At 41.2% G+C, this 24,460-nt stretch overlaps 2 protein-coding genes and 1 long non-coding RNA gene across 12 annotated transcripts in view; 2 read left to right on the forward strand and 1 right to left on the reverse strand.

The window, feature by feature from the left end:
* The window catches only part of DHX40 (DEAH-box helicase 40), a 58,085-nt gene extending 39,233 nt beyond the window's left edge, over window positions 1-18,852 (forward strand). For 6 of the 9 annotated variants that reach the window (XM_073315186.1, XM_073315182.1, XM_073315185.1 and 3 more), the window contains 13 exons: window positions 148-214; window positions 1,511-1,642; window positions 3,890-3,989; window positions 4,624-4,710; window positions 5,228-5,410; window positions 5,986-6,066; window positions 6,817-6,974; window positions 10,077-10,191; window positions 10,468-10,576; window positions 10,918-11,012; window positions 11,620-11,689; window positions 12,473-12,701; window positions 14,104-14,911. In XM_073315186.1, the coding sequence (XP_073171287.1) occupies window positions 148-214; window positions 1,511-1,642; window positions 3,890-3,989; window positions 4,624-4,710; window positions 5,228-5,410; window positions 5,986-6,066; window positions 6,817-6,974; window positions 10,077-10,191; window positions 10,468-10,576; window positions 10,918-11,012; window positions 11,620-11,689; window positions 12,473-12,701; window positions 14,104-14,243 (1,566 nt within the window). In that variant the 3' untranslated portion in view covers window positions 14,244-14,911. Of the gene's footprint in view, window positions 1-147; window positions 215-1,510; window positions 1,643-3,889; window positions 3,990-4,623; window positions 4,711-5,227; window positions 5,411-5,985; window positions 6,067-6,816; window positions 6,975-10,076; window positions 10,192-10,467; window positions 10,577-10,917; window positions 11,013-11,619; window positions 11,690-12,472; window positions 12,702-14,103; window positions 14,912-15,865; window positions 16,248-16,427 lie in introns of those variants that run through there. The other 3 variants (XR_012155360.1, XR_012155361.1, XM_073315188.1) reach the window with 3 other exon arrangements.
* LOC140899543 (uncharacterized) lies at window positions 1,927-12,516 on the reverse strand. The gene is made up of 2 exons (XR_012155379.1): window positions 12,094-12,516; window positions 1,927-2,423 (listed from the first exon to the last, which is right to left on the reverse strand). It is a non-coding gene; the product is annotated as an uncharacterized lncRNA (long non-coding RNA).
* Window positions 18,853-23,882: 5,030 nt separating the features above from the next.
* CLTC (clathrin heavy chain) overlaps window positions 23,883-24,460 on the forward strand; it is a 53,335-nt gene continuing 52,757 nt past the window's right edge. Inside the window, exon 1 of one of the 2 annotated variants that reach the window (XM_073315180.1) lies at window positions 23,883-24,194. In XM_073315180.1, coding sequence (XP_073171281.1) covers window positions 24,153-24,194 — 42 coding nt within the window. In that variant the 5' untranslated portion in view covers window positions 23,883-24,152. The remainder of the gene's footprint in view (window positions 24,195-24,460) is intronic. The other variant, XM_073315181.1, reaches the window with a different exon arrangement.

A 24,460-nucleotide genomic window follows, 5' to 3' on the forward strand; every position in this document is an offset into this window, starting at 1 on the left:
ACACTTCATGCAAGACTGGTTTCTCAAGCTTCCTAGTTTTTGTGGTGGAAAGTGGGAGGAGGGAATTGATTTACACTGTCAGTTACAACCAGTGATGAGAAAAGCTCTAATTCCAGCAGATAATTCTGTCAGTGGTGCTTGTTTCAGGCTGTAAAAGTGACCCTGGATATCCACTTGAATGAGTCAGCGGGAGACATCTTGGTTTTTCTGACTGGTGAGAATTCCTTTTTACTGGAAAAACTCTATCCTGTGCCAAATAGTGGCCTTGCCAACAGAAAGAATTGTTTTACTGCTGAATGCCCAGATCATTCTAGAACAGTGGGCACTGGGGGCATTAGAGCTGTGTCTAGATGCATCACTGCAGCAATACACAACTGAGCTAGGGCACGGAAGGCAAATATAGAGAAAGTGGCTGTGGCAAACATGTAATGATTTTAAAGATTGTGAGTGGGATTTTCGAAAGGCTTAGGACCACAAGTCCCATTGAAAGATAAAAGAACTTTGTTTCTAAGTCACTTAGGCACTTCCAAAAATCCTATCCTAAAGCTGTTTGGATAGCTTTTCCAACTGTGGTTATTATATACCTCTAACATTGCCTCTAGTCCTGATGTTTCTGTCCTATCCTAATGGTCAGAAGAAAGATGCCCTAACTACCTCCCTATTCCTTTATAAATCCAGTCTTTCAGGATTTGGATTGTGTGATGGCAGTAGTCACTAGTGGTTACAGAAGTACAGAACAACAAGATCAGAGTCCAGCCCCCTACCAGGGCAGGATATAGTCCCTTGAGAGAGGTGTTATTAGATAATAAAGACTAAGCCAAAAAGTTGAAAATAAACCACATCTAGTTATATATCCACTCTTCTGCCCTTTGGAAAAGAGAGATTCTATACAGAAAGTTACACAGCTTGCCTCACTGGGAAGCAGGAGTATGAAATCTTGTTTTATGGGATTTGAAAAGAGGAAAGAAAATGACTGGTGTGTCACTTTTCTTCTGTGGACCTGTTCTTACATTCCTTGCACACCAGAACCTCGCCCTGATTTCATAGGGGGCTTTAAACAAACAAAATAATCAAGTTGATCAACTCTTTCGAATATGGGAGAGAAGATAAACTCCAGATTGGTTTTTCTATGTTCATGTAGAAGAATGAAGCAATGCATTGTATATTTGTACAGTATAAGTTTTCCCTGCTGTCTTCTGGAAGAGAGAAGCTCCTTAAATAATCCTCCTGGCAAAAACTCAGTTAATTTATAATTCAGGTTGCTGAAATAGTTAATAAAACCTGATACAAAATACATGTCAAAACCATCACTGTTGCACAGAAACCCTAAGCATAAATCCCAGTTTGAAAAGACTGCAAGTGACCAGTTAATTTTCCTTTACCCTCGCAGTTGTACTGACATCTCCATAGTATGTATAAAAGACTAGATTGTGTAGAGTTGTTGCAAACTAACAAGGTAAAGTCCTCACTAAATAGTTTATATTTTAAGTGCTTCTGTATTTTGCTTTAGGACAATCTGAGATAGAAAGAACATGCAACTTACTTTTCCAAAAAGCGGAATCTATTGATTACCGCTATGATGTGCAAGATGGTTCTGTTGAAGGTTTGCTTATCTTACCATTGTATGGGTCAATGCCAACAGGTAAGGCTTACTGAATTAAACATAATGTTATGTTTAGTTCATGCAGATTTTAGCTGCAGTTAATGGTTATATGGGACATCGTGGACAAATACTTTTATTTTGAATGGAAACAACCCAGATATTTGCTTACCTGTTTGAGAGATTAATAAAGCAGTATTGTCACAAGCTAATCATAATCTGGCCAAGTCAATTCTTGCTCGGGAACCATGAATTAAAATCCATATGCTGCTGGAAGTGGCAGTGTTGGCTTAGAAGGCAGTGCCCTTCTCTCCAGATCAGTCCTGAGTGACCGTCCTAGCATGGAAAAAGTGAATGCCGTGTTGCTGGAAGTTCAGTCTTTCAGTTTGTACCAGACCCCAAAGTTCTGACTACTTGTGGTTATTAAAAATGTCATAGTGGTGTTCACAAGAATTTGCTGGCTTTGATGTCCTGGCCAAACTTCAGCACTGATGATGACATTCTGCCTCTCTGAAATTCCCATTGCAGCCTCAATAGGAAAAGGTATTATTTTCTGTAACAAAAAAGAATTGTATTGTGTGCTGGTTCATAAAGGCAGTTGGCAAAAATCCATTAAATAGTCAGATCCTGTCAATACCTTTTCATAATGACATGTTGTCTTTCCTGTACTGAAAACGCACATAACTTTTCTTGTAAAGCTGTTGCATTCTTCTGCTTCTATCAAGGAAAATTCTTGTGTCGTAACGAGAAGCCTGAGGATTCCCTAGCTATGAGTGGATCGTCATACTTGCCGTCATACTTGTTGTAGCTACTGTCCTTCCACCTAAGGAATGGATGGAATTATTATTGTTAAAGCTCATTAACTCTGCTCTTTAACTGGCTAATGGGGGTGTTGAGTGCCAGGAAGTCTTTCTCCTTTTCAGTCCAGGGTTTGCTTTTAAAATAAAGTATAGTTTCAAAAGCTTCACATTCAATTTGTGGATAATGTCTGTTATGGGGAGATATGATACCCATTTTCAATTAAAATATGTTTGGTAGCTGTTACAAAAGGGATTTGACATAATTGCTCCGTTGTGTTGCTCCAATTAATCTTAATCAACAGTTACCTTTTTTAAAAAAAAAAAAAAAAGATAAAAGTATTGCCAATAAGATACGTGGCAATAGGATTATACATACAAGAGAAGATACAAAGAATGTGGTGTTACACCTATATAGAAGGTGTAAATTACTGAACGAAGTCAGTCTGCGGTGTCACTGCCTAATTTTGAAGGGTTTAGAAACGCAGGCTTCATGACCCTTATAAAAACAGGTGTGTTTTCACTTCAGATGATCTTGAATGTGGTATTTAATTGTGTGGGTGCAATGTGTAGAATGCTGAAAGGCAGAATAAATATACATGAGAAGAATAGGTCAGCAATTTTAGAGCCTGGAAACCTTTGTAGGGAGTATATTGGTTGAAGACATGTGGGGAGGGTGCAGACCTTGTTCCCTCCCAAAAAGATTTGCTGAGGGTTGAATGAGAGAGGAGTTATTTATTTTTACAACACCAAAGGTACCAGGATAGTGCTTGAAAGCCATCATTATTTTATTATTGTGCTAGTGCCTAGGACCCCCCCTCCCCCCGAACGTGGCAATATATAAACACACAACAAAAAGATGGGCCATGCCCCAAAGAGCTTGCAATCTAAGTATAAACATATGACTTTAGGGGGGGATTTTGAAAGGCACAGAGGAAAGTTAGATGCCCAATTCTCATCTGTGCCTTAGGAGACTTTCAAAATAAGACCGAGGGAAATGTGGTGTTACCCAAAAAATCCATCTTATCTTAACCTACAGTAAGTATGTTAAGGTTTTAACTAATTTTGATGGGAAACTTATTCTATTGATCTCCAGTTGCTTTGGTTTCTTAGACCTCAGGTTGTTTCTTAACATGCTTTAAATCCTTCTTAAACATTCCATTTTTTGAGCTGGCATTTTGCTTGGTTCCCTACGTCTGTATTTCTCTTGCACAAGAGCTATTCAAAAGGGCTGCACTTAAAAGCACTTAAGCTAGAGACTTTCTTAAGGAACAACAGGGAAGAGGTGATGTTGTTCCCGACAAGTATATTAAAGACTATTGTAAAGCAGTTCTTGTTTTGAAATTCATCTCCTGGCTCACTTTTAGTTTTAACCCAAGGACCTCCATTAATTTTCTGTCTTTAGTGGGTAATCTTGTCCTTTTCTAGAGTAGGAATTTGACTTTTGTGCATCCTGACGTAAAGGATTAATTGATGGACTCTTTCTCTTTAGATCAGCAGAGAAGAATATTTTTGCCACCTCCTCCAGGCATTAGAAAATGTGTTGTATCCACAAACGTTGCTGCAACTTCTCTGACAGTTGATGGAATCAGGTATCTATTTCCTGTCCTTGGTAAAAGCTGTAACCAAGGGTCTGACTCAAAGTTGCATTAGAATTGGAAAAACCTCATCCAGTTCTCCCCTTCCTGTTTCTGTTGTTCTGATCCTGCTGAGTAATTACATGCCCTTTTGCAGTAAGGTGACTCTTCTCTTTATGTAGACCAGAAATGTTTCTTAATCAGTTTAATAAATTAATGCATCGCTTTTGCTCTGGCACTCTTAAATAGGCTTAAAGAGTTCTTAATATCGGTTTATCTTATTTTGAAACCAAACCCAGTACTTTGATTCCACTAAATCACGAAAACTTATGTTCTAATAAATTTGTTAGTCTCTAAGGTGCCACGAATACTCCTGTTCTTTTTGCGGATACAGACTAACACGGCTGCTACTCTGAAACTAAATCAGTGTAATTTCTGTGTAGACAAGCCCTATATGAAGAATTTCCTCAAGGTTCATCCCATTGTAGTTCAGTAATTGGCCAGCAGAGTGAAACTATCTGCTTCCACATTTACAGACCAACTGTGTTCCATCTGACATGTTACTAATTGACTAAGGATAAGGAACCTAAGCCACTACCTGATCTAGGTCCTTTTTCCTGTATCTTAAGATATTTTTAATTTTTTTTAGGTATGTAGTTGATAGTGGATTTGTGAAGCAGTTAAATCATAACCCCAGGGTTGGCTTGGACATACTGGAGGTGGTTCCCATTTCAAAGTAAGTTAGAAGAAAGGTAGTTTACTTTCTGGTTTGAGAAAATTCCTCAGATTGCCTTTGAAAGTTGCTCTGAATGTACTGTGTGACTGCCAATTTTCCCAATATAAAGAAGAGCAGAGAGATCTTGGAGACACTGCAGCACATTTAGTTTTAATTTGCAGCTCTGTCAGGTCAATATTTAGAAAACATCAGGGATAGTAAATAAAACATTTTAGTAGAGCATGGTACATTAATTTTAATCATGAACAGTGAGGAAGAACTCACCATGTATTATCTGTAATCTGAAAATGATTTACACATCATCTTTTCGGTACTGAGCACAACTAATTGAAAGAAGTTCAGGAAGTTTTGCCCAATATCACTTCTTCATGCTGTTACATTTTGTATAGCAGGGTTCCTGTACAATATATTAAATCCTTCATCCAGAGACACACAAATTGCTATCGTTGATCATAATTATAGGGTGCTTGGCTACTTTGACATGCACAGCATTATTTTTCTTTGCTTATTTTTGGAGGAGTGAAGCAATGCAACGAGCTGGCAGAGCTGGCAGGACATCACCTGGAAAATGCTACAGGGTGTACAGCAAGGAATTCTGGGATCAGTGTATGCCTAATCACATGATCCCAGAGATAAAGAGAACTAGTCTTACATCTGTGATCTTGACCTTGAAGTGCCTTGCTGTACATGATGTCATAAGGTAACCCATGGTGGAGGCAATTGTAATCTCCCTCCTGAGTCTTGGCAATGCGTATTAGAGGGGGTTGGCACGCTATGTCATGTTGGTACCAAGAACACAGTTAGGTATCAGGGCAAATGGGACAATTCCACAACATCAACTCTTCTGTCGTTCTCCTAAAAATCTCCAGTGTTAGGCTGTGTCTTAGGCTTTAGATCTCTTTGGGGATCTGTCAAAACTAGCTCCTGAAATAGCAGTAATCTTTGTTAGTGTTTTAAAGGAGCGTTGTTGAGGTTTGTATGCCTAAAACTTGACCCTGGTGGAATAATTAACGTGAAGGTCCCATGTGCAGGGTGTGTGTGTAAATATAGATATATTTGTGTGTGCAGACAGAGCTCTTTTGGGATATGGAAGCTATTTCCTTCATTAAAGAGAAATGTGTAACTATTATATATACACGTGCACATACAGTTTCCCCTTGGTTGTTGACCTGTATTGAAGGATTCCAGGAGTATTGTAATATATAAAACACTTATAGCTTTAACCAACTACCTTGAGCCCAAGCTGTGGAATTTATCCAGCCTTTCTGTTTGTAGGTTCCCCTATTTGGACTGCCCTGAAGAGAGGCATATTTTAGAGGCTCTTAAGCAACTTTACCAGTGTGATGCTATTGACAGGTAAAAAGGGCAAAAACAAACTTTTTACCTTTTCAACCTTAGTACTTACAAAAAGTTTTTGTGATTTAATTTTGTACTGTTAACGAGTTGCAACATAAAGTAGATTATTTTCCTCAGCAGTAGAGCACATATATTAGTTTGCGCATGAACTTAAATATTTTTCAGTCTGAAAAGAATGTTCTGATCCAAGAGGAAGGATGGGCCACTGGTTGGGGCACTAACCTGGGACTCAGGAGACCTGGATTCAGTTCCTTGCTCTGTTCCAGATTTTCCTGTGTGACGTTGGGCAAGTCACTTAGTCTTTCTGTGCTTTATTTCCCCACCTGTAAAATGGGGAAGATAACACCTCACAGGGCTGTTGTGAGGCTAAATATGCTAAAGTGTGTGAGATACCCAGACATAACAGTAATGGGTATGGGGCCTATATGATACTTAAGAGAGTAGCACACACACATCTTATCCTAGGCTTCTAAGAATTCTTCACACTAATCCTGCACTCAAAACCCCCACTGACAGTGCAGATGGGACAGGACGTGGGCAAGCTGTGGGAGAGCTTAGGCTAGAGGATCATCTGCTGTCTGGATTTGCTAGGCCTCTGTCTCTTCTGGGCCTCTGGGGAGTGTGTGTTTGTATAAGAGCCAATGAAGGCTCTGTTGGAGATGTCCTGGCTACTTGGGTCTTGTACCTATGTTCTGGCCTTACAGATTGAGTCTGTTCAATCTGATGTTTGAATCTTTTCCTCCCAATAAGGAGAGGCCGCGTGACAAGACTGGGAGAGTTTTTGGTGCAATTTCCTCTCCCTCCAAACCTGACCTGTGCTGTCATAAAGGCAGCTTCTCTTGACTGCGAAGATCTGTTGCTTCCCATAGCTGCGATGTTGTCTGTGGAAAATGTCTTCATACGGCCTGGTAAGAAACCCCATTCTTCAGAAGCAGGTCCTCAAAAGTTATGAATTGTATCCTGAGCAGAATGTGTGCTGGGAGGTGGTTGGTCAACACCCAGTGCTCAGTCTGGAGAACTTTGTCCTTAATGTCCTTTTGCATTTTGTCTTTCACTTCTTCACTAGTTTTCCATTCCTAATGTCATTAGTTATGTGAAGCCACAGCTCATCACATACACACACTTCAGTCATCAGTAGGAATCATCATCTGGGAATCTCCAGCAAAAGAAACACAAGCTCCTATCACTTGAGCTAAAAGAATGACTCCCTTGAGCTGTCAGTAAGGAGCAAGCTTGTACCCTCAACTAGCCCAGTCACCAGAGGGAGATATGGCTGCATACCCTAAGCCAGTGTATTTCGTAAACGCTGTCTGTAGCAGCTTGGGGAGCGTCACTGTTGAAAGATGCCGTTGCAATTGGCAGGCGCAGATCTAGTATTGTAACAAAAAATAACACCTCATCAGATGCTACCTGGATCCACTTTTGGTCAATCTGCAGAGAGAGACCAAGAGCTGACTAGATTAAAAGAATGAACTTGCCCTAGAAGTGTTCCCTCTGGGGCAGGATTATTAGTCTGTGTGGGGGGAGCATGAACTGCTGCTGCTGGTCCTATGCCAATTCTGCGACTAACCAGAAGATTTAATTCTGCTGGGCTTTCAGATCAGAACCTTTCACTAGCACTGAGCTCACTTGCTTTTTAAAAAAGTGTGTGTAGCAAAGTCTTAGGGAGAACTTTGTCCTTTCTGCTCGTGTTCATTGTCAGTGTCTGGTTATCTCTGTAACGTATTAACTCGTTTTTGTTGATACAGCGGCAAAAGCCAGTTCAGACATTCAGCACCTTGAAAGTGAGCTATCAGAGGATTTTTGCTGTTGGATGGTACTCTGCAGTTCCTCACACTCCCATAGACTTGATTTTTGCTTTCCCATTCTCCCTCTGGCTCCTTTTGCAGCTTGTTCACATTTCCTTTTCAGCCAGCTAACAAACTAGTGCAGGGACTCCAGTCCCTGTTATTCAGTGTACCTGTCAATCTGGAAACAAAGGATCATGGCATAGGCTCACATCCTGCAAATACTTACTCATGTGCTTAAAGCTAAGTGCATGAGTACTCTTGTTGACTTCAGTGGAGCCACATGTGTTTGAAATTAAATACCTGAATGTATGTGTGGTCAGGGCCTGGGGAAGTGCAGCAGCATACTGCATTGGCCTAAAGTAGCCCATATCTATCTATACTTGGGGTTGGGTAGTCCTTTGGGGCTCAAAATTTGAGGTCAAAGTTCTGAAATGTTATTTCTTTGGCATGACACCTTCTTTGCAGTTACATGAAGGTTTCTGTGGACTCGTGGGTTGAGTTTTATGTCAAACTATTGATTTATTTTATCTGTCCATCGCCATGTTATCTGGACTTCATGACATAAGTTAGGTTCAACAGGGTAAATGAAACTGCCCATGAATAGCAGCAGCAGGCCCTGTTTTTTTGGTCTCATCTGAAATGTGAGGGCCTGCTGCTCAGATGATGAAATCTTCCACTCACTTGATTTCTAGAAACTCTTTAAACTCTGGTTTCAGAGTAGCAGCCGTGTTAGTCTGTATTCGCAAAAAGAACAGGAGTACTTGTGGCACCTTAGAGACTAACCAATTTATTTGAGCATGAGCTTTCATGAGCTACAGCTCACTTCATCGGATGCATTCAGTGGAAAATACAGTGGGGAGATTTATATACATAGAGAACATGAAACAATGGGTATTACCATATACACTGTAACCAGAGTGATCACTTAAGGTGCTCTATTACCAGCAGGAGGGCGGGGGAGGACATTTTGTAGTGATAATCAAGGTGGGCCATTTCCAGCAGTTGACAAGAACATCTGAGGATCAGTGGGGGGTGGGGGATAAACATGGGGAAGTAGTTTTACTTTGTGTAATGACCCATCCACTCCCAGTCTCTATTCAAGCCTAATCGTATCCAGTTTGCAAATTAATTCCAATTCAGCAGTCTCTCGTTGGAGTCTGTTTTTGAAGTTTTTTTATTGAAGAATTGCCACTTTTAGGTCTTTAATTGAGCGACCAGAGAGATTGAAGCGTTCTCCAACTGGTTTGTGTTCATTTATTCTTTTACATACATTGGTGAAACTGGACAGTCTCTACGTAAAAGAATAAATGGACACAAATCAAGACGTCAAGAATTATAACATTCAAAAACCAATCGGAGAACACTTCAGTCTCTCTGGTCACTTGTTTACAGACCTAAAAGTGGCAATTCTTCAATAAAAAAACTTCAAAAACAGACTCCAGCGAGAGACTGCTGAATTGGAATTAATTTGCAAACTAGATACAATTAACTTAAGCTTGAATAGAGACTGGGAGTGGATGGTTCATTACACAAAGTAAAACTACTTCCCCATGTTTATCCCCCACCCCCCACTGTTCCTCAGACGTTCTTGTCAACTGCTGGAAATGGCCCACCTTGATTATCACTACGAAAGGTTTCTCCCCGCCGCCCCCTTGCTGGTAATAGCTCACCTTAAGTGATCCCTCTGGTTACAGTGTGTATGGTAACACCCATTGTTTCATGTTCTCTATGTATATAAATCTCCCCACTGTATTTTCCACTGAATGCATCCGATGAAGTGAGCTGTAGCTCATGAAAGCTTATGCTCAAATAAATTGGTTAGTCTCTAAGGTACCACAAGTACTCCTTTTCTTTCTTTAAACTCTGTTGCTTCTGTATATTTTCATGTCGTCATTCTACATGACAACTCAGAATTGATCATCAGAGAGAACAATACTCACTTACTTTCCCAAGGAGAGAGTTTAGCACTTGCATCAAAGCTACATCTCTAGTGCTGGCTGACAGTTTTAATCACAGCCTTAGCAGCAGCTTCATGTTCTCAGAAGTGGGAGAGACAAAACTGAGGCCGGGGGTGGGAGGGAAAGAAATGAGTCTTAAAATAATCTAAATAAAGAGCCAAGACTTTTAGCTGCACCTTAGAGAGATTATAGAAAACTAAGGTAGGAGTGACAAATGAAAATTGAATTTGTTAAAGTGAAATATAACTTAGTATTTCCTCAGGTGACCTTCTGAAACAAAAGGAAGCAGAACTCCGCCACCAGGAGCTGTCATTAGAGGCAGGAGGATGCAATGATTTTGCAACCCTTTTAAACATCTTTGAACAGTGCAAATCAAGGTACTTATGAATAGGTATTTATTCAATACACAGAAGATATCAACTGGGAGTTCTATTGTACATTTATTGTCTAAAGCCCATCTATATGTACATGTGCTCATACCCAGATGCAGATTTTTGCATACTGTAATATATGTACAGTACAAGGAATCTGCTGTCTGAATTTACAAAATATCTGAATGTTTGTCTTCTGTGTACAACCATAATAAAAAATAGCAACTTTCTGCCTTCCACTTACGAAAGGCCTCATTATAACACCAGTATCTCTATTCCTAGCAAGTCTCCTGTAGCTTGGTGCCAGAAACACTGGGTCCACTTCAGAGCTTTAAAATCTGCTTTTAGTGTGGAAGCACAACTTCAGGAAATAACCAGTAAGCTTAAACAGGTGAACAAACTTCCTTCTAATGTAAATTAGTGGTATTTGTCTTTGCACAAGTGCCTGTGTTAGATGTGTACTGCAGTATGGAGTCTTCACTAGATGGCCACCATCTTTGTCCTAATCTAAACTCATTTTCTTAGGTTTTTTTTTTTTTTAATAAGTACACACCTCATTGTAGCCTAATCCTAAATTTGTGGTGTAATGGTAGGAACGGACAAAAGGAAGGTAATATAAAATAGCTGACTATGAAGTGTGAAACACAAGGTTTAAGCTCCTGAGTGGGGAAAAGTGTGACCAATTTTCCTTTAACAAAGACACTAATCCATTTTGTGCTGCTCTTTATACAGCTGTCAGACTTCCCAAGAGAGCATTTTGATGGCTCCAAAAATGAGATACTCCGAAGATGTCTGTGCACGGGGTACTTCACCAATGTAGCCAGAAGGTAAGGAGTGGAGTTTTGGGAATTGCATGGAAAAGATTTGCCACATTTGTTAGTATGTGATTATAAATCAAAACAAATAGTCGCAAGACTGTACCACAGCTTATTAAAAGGGTCAACTTCACTTGTTACAGCAGGAGAGGAGCTGTCAGAGTGCAGGACTGGGAGCCAGGAGTCTTAATTTCCAGGGCCAGCTCTGCCACTGACTCTCATTGTAATTTTGGACAAATTATTTAACTTCTTGGTATCTCAGTCTCCATATCTGTGAAATGTGGGGAGATAATACTTAATTACTCACCTTGCAGGGGGCTTTGGGAAGCCTAGCTAATATTTGTAAAGGGCTTTGTGGATGTCAGCATGATCATCTGTCAGCAAGATGGAATCTAAAACCATATTTGTCACAGAATCAAAAGTTTGGACTGAAAAGAGAGTTAATGATGTATAAAGAGATGTTTTAATCCGTATCTAGTTTTTACACTTATTTCTGGAAAGTTTATTTTTTCTATGCAACCATTTTCTCCTATCCTGCTGCTGCTCTTTTTAGATTATGTTGCTGTCTAAGCACAGCTAAGCATGTCACTGGATATAAAAATATTCCTCATGCTTTTAGGTCCGCAGGCAGGACATTCTGCACGATGGACGGACATGGTAGCATAGTCCATCTTCATCCTTCATCAGCAGTAAGTTACTTACTTCTGCTAATAGTTGTCTGGGTGTTTTTTTCAGGTAAATGGGAAAACAAAGCAGGCTATGCAAATTGTTTCCCTGATCTTTGGCTTGCTTGTTCCTGGTGTAAGATTGAAGCTAGCTTCTGGCCATATGGAATATTGTACACAGCCTCCATACTGTAAGACACTAGCCTATACCACATCTTTCCTTAGGGAGTCGCACAGAATCAGAATCCATACAAATGTTTGGTTTGTGAAGGGAATGTAATCTAGTGGCTATAACCCAGAACTTGAAAAGTTAGTAGATCTGAATTCGGGCTCTGACTCTCACTGACTTTCTGTGCAATTTTGGGCAAGTCACTAACTTCTATACCTCAGTTTTCCCGTCTGCAACAAGGAGATAATTATTAACTTACCTCACAGGCTTTTTTAAGAGGATTAATCCATTCATGTGTCTGAAGTACTTGGAGATCCTCCTCTGGAAGATGCTCTAGAAATGAAAACCATTATTGATAAATGTTACTGAAGGCAACTCTAGGTTCTGAATTAGTTTGGTTAAAAATTGGATGTTTCAGCTTTCCAAAGTAAAAGCCATAGGAAGGCATGAAGGATTAAATATAACTTCTCAAAAGGGAATGTGGAGGAGAGCAAGACAAAAGGGTTTAGCTGTTAACCAGTTTGTGGCAAGAATCTGAATTAGGACCCGTGTTTTTTCTGCTGTCAATCTGCAGAGCACATTTATTGAAAGAAAATCAAGATAGTAATCTGAAAAAATGTGAATAACTTTACCTTTAGCTCCATGACCAGGAACTTCAACCTGAATGGATCATCTTCCATGATGTCCTGGTCACATCTAAAATTTATGTGAGGATGGTGTGTCCTATTCGCTATGAGTGGGTCAAAGACTTGTTGCCCAAGTTACATGAAATTGATGTGTATGAACTGAGCAGTGTGGCACGGGAAGAGGTGACCGAGGAGGAAATAACCAAGTGGAAAAACAAGGAAGACCTCAAACGACAGTATGGTGAGCAAACTGGACTTAGCTTTCCATAAACCTGAATCAGAAATTGACGACTGCCTATTTTCGCCATATTAGGGGGCTGTGAATGAGAGAGATGGCATAAGCATACTGAGTATTGCAGCATCTAGGCTAGTGACTTCATATTTGTTAACCTGGCCACACCTCTTTTGATTTTTGTCTTCTGTCAGTAACATTAGCTGTGCACACTCCTGTAACTGGAAGAAAAGCATTTTGAACATGAACACCTATTTTCACAAGTTACTTGAGGTTTGGAAAGGGTATTTCCCCTACTGTAGAGAGTATAATTATTTGTTAACCTGATATTGTCAGAGAAAAATTCCAATAGCTACAATATTACAGATGAGAAAGAAAAAGGGGTAGGGTGAGGGGGGAGAGCATCAGAAATTCATTGTCAGCAAAGTAACGTCCACAAAGTTTAACACCTGATTTAAAAATAATGGTCTGTGTTTAATTAAACTGGTGCATATTAACTGATTCAGCAGCTTGACATTCTCTGAATTCTTTTGTCAGCGGGTTCAGTAGAGAAGCCAAGTACTGAAAGGGCCCTTTCACCCCTGAGCTGCCCTTTCCAGACACGGATTTGAGAGACGCTGGCAGGGCCTTGTGAGGGAATCGTGAACTGTCACAGCCTGTGCTGTACCTGACCTGTGGATAAATAGGGAACTTCAGGCTTCAAGATAGCATGTTTTACCATCAGTACTTCCCTTAATTAAAAGAGTAATTGTAAAAAAAAAAAAGAAAAGAAAATATAAATCAAAATCATTTTAATGTTATGACAAATAATTCATGTTTCTCCAATACAATCAGGCAGGTGAAGTCATCCACTGCCATGATCTGAGATAGCTCAGTGGGAGCAGGAGAGAGTTTTCATTTGTAAGAGAGAAGTCCTGGAAGAGGGATCTACCTCCATTTTTATTTTCTTCTCCTTTCAAGATAAATCCAGAAAGGCATTTTTCCCAAGCCTTTTGTATTTTTTTTCAAAATGGAAGAGGTAGCATAGAAAAGTAACAAATGCATAGAACTTGAGGCCCAAAGGCTCAGTTACAGTAAAACCAACATGATCCAGATATATTCTAGGGGTGATCGCACGTGCAAATATTGACAAGAGGGTTGAGGGTAAGATTTTTCTATAACTTAAGTGTAGCTGGATATACAGTATATTTGTCTTTGAGACTTTAGTTTTTCCATAGAAAGGACGTCCTAGTTACTTTGCCGTTTGTCTCTTCTGGAGGTCGTTGGATCATCCATTGGCATGACTGAGAGCAGCACTTGAAAAATTTGAGCTTCTGTTGGTTTTAGTTGATCAGCTAACCCTATGAGTGTGAAGTCGGGGGGTGGAAGTGGCATTTATGACACACAATTGTACTGTTTTGTTTTTCTGTAGAAAAAATAAAAGATGACTCTGCAAAGAAGATGGAGAAAAGGAATGATGATAAATCAATACAGGATGCCCGAGTGCGCTACCTCCAGAGAAAACAGCAAAGGGCACAGTGTATAAATGCCACGCTAAAGGAGATAGGCTAGTACAGCAATGAGTGCTCTTGCAAAGGCACTCAGTGCAATTGCTTGTTGATAAGCTTGCTGCATAAACACACCAAAAAAAAAAGAAAAGGTAAGAACTGAAGGAAGTTGCCAGTTCACATGGAGTCTGTCTGCTTGGGGGCACAAACCTGATACTCCTTGCTGTTTTTGTGACAGACAGTGAGGAAAGGTTAATGAGCTGAACTTTCATTGCCATGTGTCTTAGGCAGTAACTTATTCACTGCAAATGTGGCTGAAGAAGCAGTATTTACAGCCTGTTCTGTGTCACTCAGTTGGAATTGGAGTTGGCCACTAAAAAGGGGCATTGTGTCAATGCAATTTTTAGTCGCATTTTCTTGAAAACCTTGTGAAATAGAGTATAACTGTCCAGTGTTACATTTTTAAAAATATATATATTTATTTCCTTCTGTAAATTGTTGGCTTATAGGACCTGTCTGGTGTGATTGTTTCACTAAATTATGTATAATAACCGTTTTTAAGTTGTATAGTACTTCATGTGCTCTTTTAACGAGGGAATAATAAGAATCCAAATTAGAAAGGTTTATGTCATTTACCTATGTTGTGCCTCATGCAGGATCATTACTTGCTCTGTATTTAGCTGTACCATACACAGTGATTGCTTTGGCATTAAAATGTCTCATTTGGATGAAGTTTTTTTGGTAAATGGATGTTTGCGTTCTTGCCATCAAGGCATGGCCTGTTTTGTCATAGGGAAGTTGCCCCGCATTGCTATCATCTAGTTGGCAAAGAAGCAGCAGTCTGTCCATTTCTCCTCTCCAGATGGTTACATCCCACAATCCACCAACAGGCCACCGCCTCCTCAGAGCTGTCTGATTTAATGTTAGAATGTTTTTTAAATGATGGTTTGTGAGAAGCATTTATGGGGTAAAAAAGATGGTGTCTACATCCTTGAATTAAGGGTAACTGTGGAAAGATGCTTCTTTTCTCGACGTTTGTTTACTTTCTAATATTTGTCATGAGTCTGTGGTTAGGCTTGGTGTAGGGCATTAGGAAGGGGTGTAATGTTTTCCTGCTGCTGATAAAGTTGCTTAGAGAAGAAAGCTATTGTGTGTGGATGCCCCCTTTCTTCAAGAGCGCTCTGGGGCTGGACTAAAAATCAAAACAGTCATTTGAAAATATATGCAGATTGGTTAGATATTGAGAAGCATGCATCTGGCTGCCACCTTTTTGCACCAGTTCATAATATGACCAAACCACGCTGCCTGAGGTCAGGACTGAGTGAATGTCACTAGCAGCCGTCTCTTTATAGACGATGAAAAAAATGTGGTGGACAAGTTTTCACAAAACAGATGGCTTCCTCCTCTTACGATAATCCTATAATGTCTCATTAAGGTGAAGTCGTTTAGATATTAAGCGCCAGAAGGAAGGGACCATGTCTTCCTTTCTGTAAAATAATGAACTTTGTATCAAACCACTATTGCAGGTAATCAGCTCCAAAAAGGATAGCGTAACATTCCTACGTCTGAGCTCATGTTTCTTGTGGATTTCATTTGTGGGTAGTGTCCAGCTGTGCTCTCTTCTGTCCACCCTCTTTGCTAATTGGTTGAGACATTTTTCATTATTATTTATTTCTATTATTGTAGTGCCTGGAAGCCTCGTCTGCTAGGTGCTGTACTGCCAGAGAATAAAAAGACAGCCCCTATCCCAAAGAGCTTACATGAAACCAAGGCTGATTCTTCACAAAGAGTCTCCATTCTACTCCGATAGAAATCAACAGCAAAACTCCTGTTGGCTTCACAGGGTGGTACTGAGCACCTACATTTCCGGCTCCCTTTAATGGGAGATGCAGCTGCTTAGCTCCTCTCGCAGGTGTTTCTATTTGTGTCAATACAGCACCACTCAGTTACAAGACAGTGACACTGTTGGAACAGTGCAGCATGCAAAGCCTTAGAACAAAGAGGCTTCCCTGGTGTTATAGTCTGAAGGGGTAGACTTGATGGCGTTTGTGGAAATGAATGCTTACATGTGAGTTGTGTAATATTTTTAGGCCTCTAGACTAACATTAGGAAGTAAGGTTTCAAAAGCCTGCAGGATACTAATTTGGATGAGATTGCAGGAAAACACTGTCTTGCATAAAAAGCAGTGTATCTAGTATACATTGTACTGCAATTTGTGATCAATATTAAAATTCTGTATTTCTGGCAGGGCCCATCATGTCTGGTGTGCTTTCCAAACAGAGAAGGAAGCATGATCCCTTCATCAAGGAGCTTTACAAGCTATAGAGGCTACAGAGTACTCCCTATGCTGCTCTGCAAAGGACAATGTTAACTCGCTGGATTGTAAGAGGCTTAGCTAAGGCTATATTACAGATATTAACAGTAATAACAGGAGCAAGAGCTAATGCCTACAGATTGTGTAAGTTGCAGCCATATTGCCTTTAACAATGTGAAATTCAGTGCTGCCCACGACTTCTCTAATTCCCTTTGTGTATACCAACTGCAGAGATAGCTGCAAAATGAATGCCTTTCTCGTTCCTACGGGGATGAGTGAATCAATATATTCTTGGGTGAGATCAGTGTAAGTAGTAGTATGTCTAAGGCTCTTGCTTTGTTGTGTTTTACAGTGTATTCAAATGGAAGAGCTTTTTGTTCTTTCACAGTCATTACTTCAGTATGTGCTCTTTAGCAGCCAGCACTCTGTTCCTTGCTAATTTGATAGGTTCCTCCTTGCTTTTGCAAGGGGCCTGCAACCCAGTATCATACTGTATGAACGTGAATGCACTTGCAGTGTCCTTTCAGATGATGTCTGTACCACGTACTGAGTCTGACATTTGTAGGTATAACACACACTCCTACTCAGGGCCCATGTCCCTCCTGACATATAGTTATGCAGAGATTTCCTTTGACTTCCTTAGTAGCAATGAAGCATCCTTTTTTTAACTTGAAAAATGACATCAGTATCCCTGATTTTTCAGGCACAAAGTCCTAAACAAATAGGAACCAATTGGTTTCTTGCTATGGAAGAAGTGTTTGCTTAAAAAATAAAGTTACTGAGGAGCTATATTACATTTGATTTTTTTATCTTTCTAACTGAACACATCTGAGCCTCATCTCTTGCTTGTTAAGCCTTTTTAATCTATTAAATTGTTTTGCAGTTCTGGCAAATAGGCTTGAAAATGTGAATTTAAGATCCAACTATACAAGAAAGTAGCACTGCACCATAAGCCCACAGCATAAGGAAAATATTAATTTAGTTTGACGTGGTGTCCTTAACTTACCCTCTTTAATTTACTCTATTTGTTTGGCTACAGTAGTACATATGGTATGTAAGATCCTCTGATAAAGGACCACATGTGTTGTAATGCATTGGTTAAAGAGGCTATAACAGCTTTAACTCAACATATCTTATGTTTTTATGGGGTTAGGTTACAAGAGGATTTTTTCTTATTTTTTTTAAGTTACTGTACGGGTAAGTTTGAAAATTTTCGTTATTGCCACTGCATACAGCAATAATGTTTTATTAAAAATCCCTCTGACAAGACCTGGAATTGTAGGGGACACCTGAAACCTTGGAATACTTTTCATTTTTATATAATTTTCTATAATTTAAAAAAGATCCTGGCATGTGTTTCTGTGAAGGAAAGAGATGAATGTTGATTTGCTATATGGTCAGAATTGTATTTTGACCCTTTTCCTGCTTGTTATGAAGAACTGCTGATCCATGCACTGTAAATTAAAACTTTATATTCCATGAAGTGCAACAGGTTTATTTCCTAATCCAAAGTGGAAAGCAGAATGTGGTCAGACTCAAGCAAGCTAATCTGGAGGGCGCACACAGTGGTGAACTTGGAGAAATCTCTCTCTGAGAAGGAAAAATATTGATTGGGCTCTGACATCTTTAGCAGCTTGTGGATGGGGATGCAATTTATTGAATAAGCTTCTGAAACACATTAGAAATTGCTGGTTTGTGCTCTCATGCAATGACCAGGGGAGACACTTGATTTATAAAGAGAATGGGCTAGAAAACATGTATGCCCTACAGGCGTTGAGATCGGCTTATGGAAGCAAATCTTCAGATTGCTGGCAGGCAAGCTAATGTCATTAAAAGGTCTTGAGAAGTTAAATAGCAACCACGTCCTGCTTGAAGTAGAAAAGAAAAATGCCATAGACAAAGAATCCTCTTTAGGTAGGGAGTGCCCCTCATGTGACTTTCTTCTATGGGTTTTTTTGTTTTGTTTTTTTTAAATAAGGACTTTTTTATCCAAACACATTGCAGGAGGTGAGCAGAGCAAAAGTCAAATGGAAGCCGGTGCTGGCCTGTCAAACTGTTACTGTATCATAGCAGCTGTGGAGAGAATAAAATCTGGCCATTTATTTTGTGCAGAATTACAATGTGCGGAATGTTGAGTGTTGGAGGGCTTTGTGTGATCTGTGTGACGCACTGTGGCTATCCCTGAACTAGACAATGTGGACACTTTTTTCTTTCTTTCTTCTTCTTTACATTCTGTCTCATAGGTTCATAGACAGAAAAGGCCAAAGATGTAATTGAGGCCATCTCTTGCAAGTATAATGGTCTGGTTCCCTGATAGAGCACGTAACAATTTTCTTTTTAATGTTTACATTTTCCTCTGTAGCAGAGATAGAAGTGGCCTTTAAGGGGCTACTCCTCGTTGTCTTCTTCAAAGACTGACCTTTGCATTCAGTCTCTCCTGAATGTGGACACCAGTCGCCTAGTGTAGTTTCAGAGTGACAAAAGCCAGTGTGCTCAGTCTGTGTACAGCTGTCATCCACTCTTTGGCATGAAGATGTTGATCAGTGATGTCAGCCTGAGAGCTTTTAAGCATTCCGCTAAAGCTGCTGTTGTTCATTCTGTCTGTTACACACACTAGAGCAGGGTAGCATTGCCCCTTTTCAGCCTGCAGGACTAGTCAAAGTTCAGAGCAGGGGCGATGTTCCAGTTGGATGTAGAAATTGATGGAGTCTGGTATTTTCTTTGATGCCATCTTGTTCATTTACAAGGAATGCAACCTCCTGCTTCTCTGCAGGAGGAACCAAGACCACGAAGACCAGTTTCTTAGCTTACAGCCCTAGTCTCTTTACCAAACAGACTCAAACATGCTCTCTGATATTTTTTTTTTTTCCCCCTCTCTCCTCTTCAGGGACACATTGCTCAGAGACTACTGCTTGGCTTCCTTGCATTTTGCTTCGGCCTCTGGTTCTCAGTTTCTATAAGTTCCACCTTCCATACCTCCCTATAGCCATACTCAGGAAAAGCCCTCCAGGCTTGCCCAGCCAGTCCTAGCCAACTCCCTTTTGCCTGAGGTGGGGGGCTTCTGATTAACTCAGCTTGACAGATTGATTGAATGTTGAGTTCTCACCCACTTTCAATCCGGTTTTAACTCAACCTCTAACAGTGTTTCATGCAGCTCATAACAGTAGTGTTCTGTACCTATTTCTGTAAGGTGCTCAGTACTTCCTGGGGCTTGATGAGTGCTGTCAATCTCCATTGACCTCACAGGGAGTTGATGACATGCTCAACAACTTGTAATTTTTTAGACTAAGATCATTACATATTGATGGCCATAGGCTTGTGCCACCTATGCAGTCCCATAGGGCCAGATTCATGAAGGTATTGAAGTCCAACATTTAGGCACCACTTAGATTCTTAAAACCACTGTACAACTGCTGTCTAACCCCCTAGGTACCAAAGTCTCTACTGGTGGGCAGTTATAAAGCTGGCTGAGTCCTGACACTGCTCCATAACTACCTCGCTGCTTGGAGCCCTAGCACAAGCTAAAGATCCTGTGGCCACAAAGTAGGATTCTCAAACTGATTGTTCCCCTACCTCTCTTGGCAGCAGGTCCCAAACTCATAGGCATGCTCAGAGCACACCTACAGGGTTGGTGTCCTGCACAAAAGGCAGTTGGTGTGAGAGTGTTCAGGAAATACCCAAAAGCCTGTTAAGGCACTCACCTGGCGTGTGGCATATGTAGGTTTGAATCCCTACTCTGCCTGCGTAGGCATGGGGCTTTGATCTCCAGTCTTCCACATCCCTAGTGGGGCTCAGCCACTGGGTAACAGTATCAGTCTCTTTTTCTGGCCCAGTGGATATTTAATTATTTATTCAAAGTGGAACAACTTTAAGCACAGAAAAAGGGAGTACTTGCGGCACCTTAGAGACTAACCAATTTATTTGAGCATAAGCTTTCGTGAGCTACAGCTCACTTCATCTGATGCATCTGATTTAGCATTTATAATGGTGTTAAATATATAAAAAAGTGTTTTTAATTTATAAGGAGGGGTTGCACTCAGAGGCGTGCTATGTGAAAGGGGTCACTAGTACAAAAGTTTGAGTGGTGTCCCTTAGGGGTCTGTACTGGGACCAGTCCTATTCAACATATTCATAAATTATCTAGAAAAATGGGTAAAGAGTGAGGTGGCAAAATTGCAGATGATACAAAACTACTCAAGATAGTTAAGTCCCAGGCAGACTGTGAAGAGCTACACAAGGATCTCACAAAACTGGATGACTGGCCAGTAAAATGATAGATGACATTCAGTGTTGATAAATGCAAAGTAATGCATATTAGAAAACATAATCCTAACTGTATGTATAAAATGATGGGGTCTAAATTAGCTGTTACCCCTCAAGAAAGATCTTGGAGTCATTGTGAATTGTTCTCTGAAAACATCCACTGAATGTGCAGTGGCAGTCAAAAAAAAACCAGAATGTTGGGAATCATTAAGAAAGGGATAGATAATAAGACAGAAAACATCATACTGCCTGTATATAAATGTATGGTACACCCACATCTTTAATACTGTGTGCAGATGTGGTTGCCGCATCTTAATAAAAGATATATTGGAATTGGACAAGGTTCAGAAAAGGGCAACAAAAATGATTAGGGGTATGGAATGGCTTCTATATGAGGAGCGATTAATAAGATTGGGACTTTTCAGCTTGGAAAAGATGATTAAGGGGGGATATGATGGAGGTCTATAAAATCATCACTCGTGTGGAGAAAGTAAATAAGGAAGTGTTATTCACTCCTCATGACACAAGAACTAGAGGTCACTAAATGAAATGAATAGGCAGCAGGTTTAAAACAAAAAAGTATTTTTTCACACAACACAGTCAAAGTGTGGAACTCCTTGCTAGAGGATGCTGTGAAGGCCAAGACTATAACAAGGTTGAAAAAAGAACTAGATAAGTTCACGGAGGATAGGTCCATCAATGAATGGGTGACAGGGGATGGATCACTTGATGATTACCTGTTCTATTCATTCCCTCGGGGGCACCTGGCATTGGCCACTGTTGGAAGACAGGATACTGGGCTAGATGGACCTTTGGTCTGACCCAGTATGGCTGTTCTTATGAAGGGTGCTAGTTGGTACCTGACATGTTTTCTTTCATGTAGGGCTGCACAAGGGCTAGAGCTAACTCTGATTTTTGGACAAGGAAGCTGCTATTGGGTCAGTACAACGTACCCAGTGTCCAATTATTCATATTGGTAAGGCTTTCAGGAAACAAATAATACTAACACTTTGTGTATGTGTAGCACTGGCAATCGCCCAAGGATCTTAAAGTGCTTTACACTCATTCATTAGCTAAATCTCATAACAATGCAGGGTTTATTATTACCAACTCCAAATGTTCAAAAATTATGAGCCAGTCCTCCTTAAAAAATAGGAGATTGATTTAAAATAAGATTTTAAAAAGTGTTTTTCTTTTAAATTTGCCTTCTGGATTTGAGCCTCAAGATTCTTTTCTGCAACCATGAGGTCTGGAAATTTAAATTAAAAAAGAAAAAGAAAACCCGGAGATTCTCATTTAATTACATGACTCCATGAGCTGTAACTTTAATAAAAATATTTAGTATTGCAAATCTCATGATAAAATCACAATAGTTGGTTACATTGAAGGGTCTGGCCGCCTAACTATTTGGGCCTAGTTCCTCCTTGCTATCACCACTGGCTGCATTAGAGTTACACCAGGAATGCATTTGCTCTTTTATGTTTCCTAATATTTTTAAAGGACGCCAAACTCAGGCAGCTTGTTGCCCTGAAGAACATGATGTATAATCTCACTTTTAAATCCTGATTGACGATGGCCTGAAGAGTCAGGATGGGAAGGGTTGAATTCTGGACTGATATGGGAAAAACTACAGAGGAAAGGCAACAAAGATGATCAAGGGTATAGAACACTTTCTACATTAGGAGAGACTAAAAAGAGTAGGGCTATTCATCTTAGAAAAAAGATGACTGGGGGATATGATAAAGTCTATAAAATCATGAATGATGTGGACAAAATGAACAGGGAAGTCTTTGTTCATCCTTTCTCACAATACAAAAAGCAGAGGGTTGCCCAATGAAATTAATAGGCAGCAGGTTTAATACAAACAAGAGGAAGTACTTTTTCACATAATGCACAATTAACCTCTGGAACTCATTGCCATGTGATGTGCAAAAGAATAATTGGATTCAAAGAACAACTAGGTAAGTTCATGGAGCATAGATTCACCAATGACTATTAGCCAAGATGGTCAGGTATGGACCGCCATGCCTAGGGTGACCTTAAACCTCTGACTGTGAGAAGTCGGGAAGGGCAAACCGGTGGATCTCTCAAAAATTGCACTGTTTTGTACACTCCCCGGAAGTTCTGCTACTTGTCACTGTTTGAGACAGGATACGGGGCTAGCCAGTATGGTAACTCTTCCGTCACTATTGCCAATTTTTGTGACATTTGGTGTTTTTTATGGAGATGTGTGATTATATGAGAATCTGTTTCCATTTTTTAAAAAAGGTGAATTACTAACTCTCATGACCGATAAAAAGCTTTAAAAATATGAATCCCAAATGTTAAAAATCAGCAAATAAAAAGAATCCCCATGGGATTATTTTTTTTAAAAAATAATTCAGCCTCTCATGATCTGGGGCCTGACTCAGGAGTTTCGAATAATAGTTGCAACAAGAAGAGGAGGACTTGTGGCACCTTAGAGACTAACCAATTTAGTTGAGCATGAGCTTTAGTGAGCTACAGCTCACTTCCTCGGATTCAAGGCAGCTGAGGGAGTGAGCTGTCGCTCAGGAACGCTGATGCTCAAATAAAGGGGTTAGTCTCTGAGGTGCCACAAGTCCTCCTCTTCTTTTTGCGGACACAGCCCATCAGGGCTGCTACTCTGAAACCTGAATAATAGTTGGCAATAGTACAGGGTTTTGCACCATGTTTTGGGGACCCCCGTACGGGCTTTTAAGGGTAGCTTTGCCAAAGATCAGAGAGGCCCGACTCATCAAAGCCCCCTTCTAGGGCACTGTCCAAGGTCACCGAGGTAGCAGAACTGGGACTCGAACGCCGCTCTCTATGTCCCCGGCCCACTACGTTAACCCCCGCGCCACGGCGTTTCCAACGCTCATGGGGAAGGGTGGCGTGTGGCGGAGCTACGGTCACTGAGGGCTGAGGTGTGACGGCGGCACCCCAGCAGAATGGTCACCTTGCCCAGCGGATCCCCCACCACGTGACCACGGAACCTGCCTTGGAGCGCGGAACGGAAATGACGTAGCCGCACCCCGGTCGCATGATGTGGCAGAAAAAAAAAAAGGCCGAGGGAGGGAAGTGTGATAAGTCCTAAAATAGTCCCTTCCGGTAGGGGGATCCCTCCGCCATTCCAATTGGATACGCCGAGTTCTGTTCACCACCGTTCTCAGGATTCTTCCGCCCAGCCGGCGCTGTTAATGCGGGGTCCCGGCAGGTGAGGAGGTGGCTGCTCCTTCAGAGCGTGTATCGCTCCGCCAGCAGGGGCCGTTTCCGGATCGAACGGCTCTCTTTCCCTTCCCGGCCCATTCCGCCATTGCGGTTCTGTGCCCCGGAGCCCCTGAGGCGACTCCCCGGTCCGGTCTCGGGCTGGAGCCCCCACCAGCCGCCGCTGCCGCCATGGCTCAAATTCTGCCCATCCGTTTCCAGGAGCATCTCCAGGTACGGGGAAGGGGTTTGGGGCGCTGAGGGGCCGCTGGAGGGGAGCCCGCCTGTGGGGGTTAAGGGCACCCCCGTGGCTCAGATCTCACCTGGGGGGCGCTGCCCTAGGGAGCTTGGCCTTGCGCTCCGCTCCTGTCGGGGACGGGTGCGCCGCAGGGCTGTGGCCCCCGCCTGCTGGCTCCGGCGCACCTGCAGCGGGCGGAGCGTGGGCGGGCTGCCGCTGCCCAGGGGCACTGCTCGCCCAGCCGCCGAATGGCAGAGCGAGC

The sequence above is a fragment of the Lepidochelys kempii genome, chromosome 17, assembly GCF_965140265.1.
Source record: "Lepidochelys kempii isolate rLepKem1 chromosome 17, rLepKem1.hap2, whole genome shotgun sequence".
Classification (NCBI taxonomy): Eukaryota; Metazoa; Chordata; order Testudines; family Cheloniidae; genus Lepidochelys; species Lepidochelys kempii.